Source organism: Macrosteles quadrilineatus, unplaced genomic scaffold (genome assembly GCF_028750875.1).
Source record: "Macrosteles quadrilineatus isolate MER2022 unplaced genomic scaffold, UCM_ALF_1.0 Scaffold_7__1_contigs__length_78375512, whole genome shotgun sequence".
Lineage (NCBI taxonomy): Eukaryota > Metazoa > Arthropoda > Insecta > Hemiptera > Cicadellidae > Macrosteles > Macrosteles quadrilineatus.
The window spans coordinates 32281083-32289970 of NW_026542600.1; the positions used below are offsets into that span (position 1 = coordinate 32281083).

The window sequence follows — 8888 nt, forward strand, 5'->3', positions numbered from 1 at the left end:
AAGAACTTTAGCCTGAAATTGTTTTTCCCATTAAAATGAAGTCAACGCAAGTAAGAATTTTCATTCTAGTTTGAAGAGTTAGTGTGATAATTTGTAGCTTCCATCAGTCTGCAAATGGTTTCTTGCTTCAAGCTGCAGTTATGCTCATCTACCATTTTTAACAATGGCCAAATATAATGTTTTGCTTATCGTAAAACAATTTTTATTCACTCTCTATCACTGCTCTATATTTTGTTTACAATCATCCACTTTTTGTTGTCTTACTTCCAAACTTTGTTTGCTCTTGCAGCCCCAGAAGGCGCGTACCCTGGGGGGTTACGTGATGTGTTTCGTCAATTGATCCGGGAAGAAGGCGTCACGGCTCTATACAAGGGCTGCACCCCTGTCATGATTCGTGCCTTCCCTGCCAACGCTGCCTGTTTTATCGGGTTTGAGTTTGCCATGAAGTTTCTCAATTGGCTAGCCCCAAGCCTCTAAACTTCGACTGATGTATCAATGCAACTGTTATTCAATCATGATTGTTACTCTTCAGAATATTAGTTCTGATATCATACGCTCATTATCTTAGTTTTAAGTGTTTGCCATGTATTTTATTTTAAGCGTATTCAGCCTTTGTGTTTAAATTATATTATCTTTTTGACAATGGTGTAGGATTGCACAAAAGTAATAAAATTTTCTTATCGTTAGCAAATTGCTGGTATCCGTAATGGAAGTTCTGGAACTGTGTCAGTATTCTTAGTCCGATGGTCCTCGACAACGATTACATTACATCTTCATCATAAACAACTAGCATAAGCCAAATTTACTGTGATCAACAAATTAGGGACATTTCAACTGTTGGGATCTGAAATATGATTCTGTATATTAAATGCATGCTTCAAGAGGTTTTATTTTAAGTTATTCATCATTATTGTATAGCCTACCCTTAACTTTTTAGCCTAGTCAATATTTTACCTCATGTATTAAACTTAATCATAAATAACCTAATATATTATTCAATACCCATTATGTTTTGATGTCAAGAGAAATTGCATTTTATTTTAATTGTGTAAAAACGTATATGCTTGTTGTCAAAGGTTTTAAATTTTAAAATGTTAAGATAAAAACTGTGCATTATTCTTATCATATGTTTTATTTGCTTGAATAAACAATGTATCTTAAAGAGATGTGTTTAGGTTTGTTTTAATTTGTTTTTATTCACATTGAACGTTTACATATTTAACTTTCAACCTCAACAGCTGATTTAGGTTCTTGTATCTGTCAGGTCTATTGTGAATCCTTTGATCAGGCGTTTTACTATTTTCAACCAATCCTGTGTCCACCAGAAACATTTTTTTAATGAGAAGTATGATTGTTGTATTCATGAGGAGAAACATTGTATAATTAATCAAATCAATTTATCCTAGGGTTCAAAGAGTAATTCTTCGTGCTCTGGGGCCCTATTTTTGAAATGGTTGACTGTTGAGTTGAGTGTCGAGTCATTCTATTTCCAATCGTTTCGTATTTTTGAAACGATTGACGGTGGACTTATACAACCAAAACTACTCAACACCTATCGAGCTGTTGAGTGGAGGTTGACTGCACTTTCTTCTTCCTCTCTTTCGGCAAAAAATTACTCTTTTTGAGTCGACGCCATATTGTTTTGTTATTGCTTTAATTTACTAATTGCGATTTAGAGGTTATGTATTTCATTTGTTGTCAATGTCTTAGCAAATAGCCATAAGCTTTAACCTAAATAAAAACACAATTAAAAATAACATGAAACAAAACGATGAAGAAAACTAAAATAAGGTGATGTGTTCTTAAATAGATACGAAGAAAGCAAATAATAATGTATTTAGGATATGCCTAAACTTATAATGAGCTACACCATAAAACAAACAAACATCCATAGTAAATTTTATTGTTAATACTTATAAGTTTATATAAGGTACTTCTGCAATCACTAAGATTAAAGCAAGACATAACCTCACTCAATCTCTCAAGAACGGAGTTGACACGTTGACAGTTTACCTCAGTATCTCGAAATATGGTAGATTGAGATTAGCTGATCCAGATTTTAGAGTAAGAAGAGGTAAAATCGATGATCACAAAAACTCTGCATTGTGATTGGTTTAAAATGACGTCATCTGAATTTCGGGCGGTCGTATGCTCTACATTTCCAAAACGAGTCACTCAACTAGTGATTTCCAACTCACTTCCAAACTGTTGGATTTCAAAAATACCAAATCCTGTTGTTGGTTGAGTTGAGTGTTGACTGTAGAGTCAACTGTCAACCATTTCAAAAATAGGGAGCCTGGTCTGTCACAGTGGCCAAAATGTATGCATCCTATGTTTGCTGTAACTGTGATTATGTACACATCACAACTGAAAGATTAACAACATTGTATGTAGTGTTTGTTATAATTTGTACTCATTTTTAGCATTCAAATCAATAGTGAAAATTATATTTAGATATCTTTAAATATATTGTTATGTAAACGGCTGTTTTCTATATGTCCTGTTGCATAGCTGTAGTACCTCTTTTATCCCTAGAGTAAAGAGAACCAGGAGCCAAGGATGAGTAGCACATTTTACACACTTGTAAACTTGTCCGCAAATTTTTCCAAAAATTAGCTCCCATCAATAAATAAATATACTATCGTATTGTTGGTAAAATTTATTTGGGTTCATCATCGTGTCACATTGCATATTTCACTGCAACAAATATCCCTTTATTGGTTCTTAGATTGGTTGAGAACATGAAATAGTTACTGAATTTCGGAGTATTATTTTAACTGTGCCATAAGGTCATTGAATAGTGATGGTCCTGCTCCAGTAAAGCTGATAGGTTATAGTGCTTGCCTTCAAATATGAAAGTTCCTGGTTGGACCCCACTGGGTTGATCATGGACCCAGATATCATTAGTCATTGATAAATTGATCAGTCATCAATCATCATCAATTGCTGATGCTATGTAACAAAAAGTTTGCGTTAGTAGTAACAAGACCAGGGTTTGGATTCCTTTAAAAAATGTACTTCTACTATAAAACTATTTCTACTTTTTAAGTCAGAACTTTTATTTTGATAGTACTGTATAACCAATTGAATCATAGTTTTAAAACATAACTGTTAGGCACAAGGAATGTATTTTAAGTACTGAAGTAGAACTCCTATCATCCGAATGCCAATTGACTAAATTAATGTTTATGAAAATATGATGTCAGGGTGTAGAGTATTGTTATATCTATATGTTATTTGTTTTTTTTTATAATAAAATATTTTCTAATTACATAATTATGGTGTTGTTATTATTGTGTAGTTACATTATTATCCTAGCTTGTCATAAGAAATTCTGGACTGTACAGAGAATTTTATAGTTGAGTTGTATAGTCCAGTATTGAATACATGACTATACATAAATACTATACATAAATGCATACAGGAATAAACATTTTTAAAAAAATTTCTAATAAAATTTTTTTTTTTTTTACTTTCTTCTTTATTTATTGAAAAACGATAATATAATGAAGTCTGCAGTTTGCGGGAATCGTCTATTGAGGTTGGGGTCCTAATTTCTGTGAATTAACGTTAACTTCCCATCTACCCCCTTGTAACGTTAGTTTCTTGTTTTGAACCCAAATCCTAGTGAGACTGATCACCTCACTAATGACAATATAATTGAAGTGACGCGCGCCTTCAATGTTTGGATGACCATAAACAGAACTGACAGAAAATTGCCAACTCTGCCCTGAAGGCACTAAATAAAGTCCACAAATGTATTGGGCTCAGCGTGGACAGCGCTATCGATCGGTCATTTGCCAAACAGCTGATTGAGATCATGTCTGTACTGGAGTGGAGGAGCACATGTGAACGCTCGTTAACGACGAAGCGGTTAGTAGAGGAGAAGCAGAGCCAACATCGTCAAGGACCCTCAGAGCACCTACACCGGTGGATTTTCTTGGATTCCCATTTTGGAATATTCTGAGGTAAGCAGGGAGAAAAATTAATTAGCTGTTTTGTTGGACAAAAGTTGTTTCACTAAATCAAATTTCCAATTAACTAGTTAGGATGTTAATTAAATCAATGTCGATTGGCCGTACGTTTTAACATGTTAGGGATCAAATTGTGTAGAATAAATGTAATAAATTCCGTAGTTAATTTATAAATGTTATTGTAGAATATTGTTTAACTGTAAATTTCGTTGTTCTGTGTAGGCTAAATTTGAGTTTAATGTCTTGGATCTTTCTAATGTAAAATATTCATTTAAGGTGTAAAATATTCATTTCATGTCTATGCAAACTGGTTTCATGAATATTGTGTTGAGTATTTGTTCTTAAAGCAAAAGTTAAAAATAGTTTATTAGTTATAAAAATTCACCAAACGTTTAGGTAAACACCATTAGGCTAATATTAACTACCGATCAACTGTGTGTTATATTCAGTTAAAATGAGAAAACCAAATAAATAATTCTTTGCTTTAGGAGGTTAAACTTGAAGTTCAGAGCCCTTGATTTGACCTTGTTAGATTGAAAAGTAGCTTGACTGGTTTTGTGGAAAATTTGTTACATTCATGGAAGTACTAGACGTTGCAAAAATAAATGTTTGTAATCTTAAACTAGTAAATTCTGAATTTAAATGTTTCAAATATGTTTTAAAGGTTTAAATGTTGTACTGTATTTGTGTGTTTATAAATTGTTAGTTTCAGGTAAAATCGTTTAACATAGCTGTATTTGAAAACAAAATCATTCATTTAGTATCTAATTATTTTGCCTTTTTAATGTTAGTAAAAACACTTGTAATTCAGTAGCCATTATTTTATTGCCAAATGTTTTATAGTTAAAAATCTGTTCATGAGTTTATGTGGCCTATTCGGTTTAAAAATGTAAATATCTGCAGTTTAAATAATGTGTTTACGTTTGAGATTTTAAAAGATAATTTTGCTAATTTGTTCTACGCATTTGCTAGAAAGATAATTATTTGTCACAGTTAACTAAAGTTCTCACCGTACATAAATTTTTGTGTTAGGAATTTTCCTCAGAAAAAAAATAGTGTTATTAAGGCACGTACTATTAATTTACTGTGTACACACAGGGTTTTTTATACCGACCCACTGCTACCGGAATTGTCACTACTACGAGAGGCTACTGTTTGGACATCTCTGGACGCCGCCTTGGTGTCAGCCGCTCCCGTACCGACCTGCCGCTCACGTACCGACCTGCCGCTCACGTACCAACCTGCCGCTCACAGCCTACCTATCTTGCTCACTCAACTGTTGGACAATACGTTTGCCTCAGACACCGGCCGGATATCTTTTGCCTTTTGCACACTGTGTATGAAGTCTAAATTTGGTGAGTGACTTTACAATTATTTATCTCCTGTGCAACGGACACTTGGACAGTGGCTAGTGTATCGTCGTGGGACATCCAGGACCTACGGATTTATTTGTATATTTGTATATTGTAATATTTTGTGCTTTGTATGTTGTCTGTTATAGGTGTTCCGGTGGCCACCGTCATTATGTACCATTTTGTAGATTTAAGATGGATTCTGTTTGATTGATTATTGATTAAGGGTTACTTATTAATTATTGCTGGATATTGATTTTGATTATTGAATTTTGATGATTATGGTAAATTGATTAATATTGATTAGTGAGTGCCGATTATTGATTATTGTTTGTAGATTATTAATTTTGATTATCTTTGAATATTGATTAATGGTTCTTGACTATTGATTACTGATCTTGTTTATTGATTTTGAATATTGAATATCGATTATTTTGGATTATTGAGTACTGACTATTAATTAGTAAAATTTAATTCTGAAGTACTGCTATCCTATTTACTTTGAAACTGATAATAGATTTCAATTAGCCTACATTTGCTCATTTAACTGTGTGATTTCAACTTGATTTGTTATCAGGGCATGCTTATCTTGAGATAAATAGAGCTTATCATACATATTTGGATTTTTATTTGATATTCCAGTTAGTTTCTATTTGGGGTCAAATTAGTACAGTATAGCAAATATTTATAGCTACACTAGTTCTTAAGTATTTTGAGTGATTTTGGTGACAATTAAATTTAGGTATTTATCGATTAGGTAAATGGTTAGGGCAACTCAAGTCAATGTAGAGTATGGTCAATTGACATCACAGATGTTAGGTTTACCCTGCTTACCACAACTATAGGCAACACTACTGGGAGATTGGTTCCTTGTGACAATCGACAGACAACTTGCCCATATCACAAGGTGGCGCCCTTTCAATTAAATACTATCCATCGTAGTGTAACACCTCACTGGCCTAAGACACATCGCACCCCGCCCATTGAGCTAGTCTGGAGCAAACTTGTTGGCAGTTGGTCAAATTAGTCAAACTGTTACACCCTTCCTCCCCCTACCCTTAACTTAAAAATTTTCAGTTGCAAGGTACCCCTTTTGAAATATGAAATGAAAGGTCATGAAAAAAAAAAATTTTTGGTGAAAGAACTTTTGAAATAAAATTATAAATTTGTGAGATATTTCACGATTTGTAACTAATACTTACAATGATCGCTTCAATATTACATTATTGCCATTATTAATGACTGTATTTACTTAAATGGTTTATTAAAACTCTGTTTTATTTTAAATTATTATAAATTGTTGAAGTAAAATGTATCATTCAAGAGACAAGAGATTTATTGGTCTAAGAACACAAAATTTACAGTGCATACGACCTTGTCAAGTACAATTATTAAAATAATAAAATTAAATATCACAGATTTAGCCTATATGAATAACAATAACACAGCTACCTACAAAAACAATTAACAGTATCACAGATTCAAACATCTTTCATAATACTCCTTAATACAGTAGGAAGGATTGTTGACTAGCAAAAGGTGAATGGCTTTTTTAAAACTAGGAAAAGGCAAACATCTTATATCTAAATTCAAATGGTTAAAAAGTCTAACACCTACACATGAATGGCTTCTTAAAGTTTTAGCTAACCTAGCTTGATCAATATGAACATTTCTACTACTTCTAGTGTTATAGGAATGGATGTCATTATTAAAAACAAGACTTGATTCATTTGATTTTATAAATAACAATAACCTAAAAATTTACAAACAGATAACAGTCATAACACCAGTTTCAGTAAAAAGAGGTTTACAGTGAGCTTTTTTCTTTGAGTTTGTTACTATCCTAATAGCTTTCTTTTGCAACAACAAAACATCAGTTATCCTGCCAGAGTTTCCCCATACAATAATAATACCATAGTCTAACAAAGAATGAAACAAAGCATAATAAACAGACAATAAATAAGTAACAGGAACGTAAAATTTTAAAGTTTTTAACAAATATACAATTTTTGACAATTTACTGCAAACTAAATCTATTTGGCTATTCCAAGTTAAGTTACAATCTATTTGCACCCCTAGTAACTTAATGCACTTAACAAATTCATCTGAATAAGCATTAATAAGATAACAATGTAATCGGTAATTTTTAAAGTGGCATACCTACCAGAATGTGGACTTAGATAACAATAGCATTAAGAATATAGGTAAGAATTAACTTTCACTCTTGTTTGTTGAGGTTTCTTGGAATTTCCAAGTAACCTTAGTTACCCAGGCTCATTCACGGGCCAACGTCAGAGGAATTATTTGGCATTCTTGTGGTGTTTAAGTAACTATTCACTTAATGTTAACCCTCCGAGTGTTATGTGTCGTAAAAGCGACTCATAACACATCCGCTGTAGTGTTATGTGTCGCTTTTGCGACTCACAAACACTGTTTACGGCGACGGCTCTGGGACTGACTGAATCGGATTGAACTGGATCGAGTTAGGTATTGTTTTTTTCAGCAGATTCAGAGCTTTCTCCTAATGTCTGTTTCTATACGCTTTTCATTTTAGTTCCGAAAATATTGTAGCAGACAGCTGACGTGCGTATTTGTAAACAGCTTGGTTAACCTCGCACCGATGACTGATGTGTTTTATTACGTTTATCATTGTTTTAGTGTTAAAAATCAAAAGTAGTGATATACGTGGTGCATTATAAGAAGATTTTAGTGATTTTGAAGGGCTGGTTGATGATCCTGAAGAAGTAGGTAGTGATATTGATGAAAATTATCAGCCAGATTCCTAGCTATGCATTCTTAGCTAAACGCTATGTACCGAAATCTGTTTTTTGCCCATAACTTATTTATTTGCAAACGTACTTCCTTATATTATTATATTTTTGGAATCCTCATAAAATTCTGAACAAAGTGGCTATTTTTAGATATATTTTTAGACTTGTAAATTATAACAATGTATTGAGCGCAAACATAAATTTTTTCATTTATTTTATAATTTTTAAGAAATGTTAACCCCACAAAAATTGTTGAACATTTTTTTTAGTAATGTTTTGTATGTTACATTGAAGCCCATAATTTTCCAAACAAAATGATATATAAAACAGTATACTTTACATTGTTTTTAAGTTTCTAAGATACATTTTAATAAAACCCTATGATTGCGCAATAAATGGGCAAACATTAAGACCAAAACTAGAGACACTTGGAGGGTAGGTATATGGAGACACTATTATTATATGTAATTATTTTTTAATTGGTTGTGGAGTTATGGGGTAAAAATTGCAGGAACGTATGAAAATTGTTTTTAGTTTTGGTTCTCAGAACTAGAGTACAATATCCACAGCAAGAGTTTTCAAAGAGCAGTATCCAAACCAAAATATTTCTCATCAGTATGTAGAACAATTAGTTTGTAAATTTCATGAAACAGGATAAGTAGGTAACATTCAGAGAAGTGGTGTACGAGTTCTTGATGAGCTAAATCAAATTGAAGATTTGGGTCACTTTACAGCAAATCTGTCAATATCTCTCAGCAAAGTTGCATATGAAACTGGGTTATCAGTTAGTT

At 32.6% G+C, this 8888-nt stretch overlaps 1 protein-coding gene across 1 annotated transcript in view; it reads left to right on the top strand.

The window, feature by feature from the left end:
• The window catches only part of LOC128997841 (mitochondrial carnitine/acylcarnitine carrier protein), a 42808-nt gene extending 39606 nt beyond the window's left edge, over positions 1-3202 (top strand). Inside the window, exon 6 of the mRNA XM_054423596.1 lies at positions 290-3202. Within this exon, the coding sequence (XP_054279571.1) occupies positions 290-477 (188 nt within the window). The 3' untranslated portion in view covers positions 478-3202. The remainder of the gene's footprint in view (positions 1-289) is intronic.
• Positions 3203-8888: the final 5686 nt, after the last annotated feature.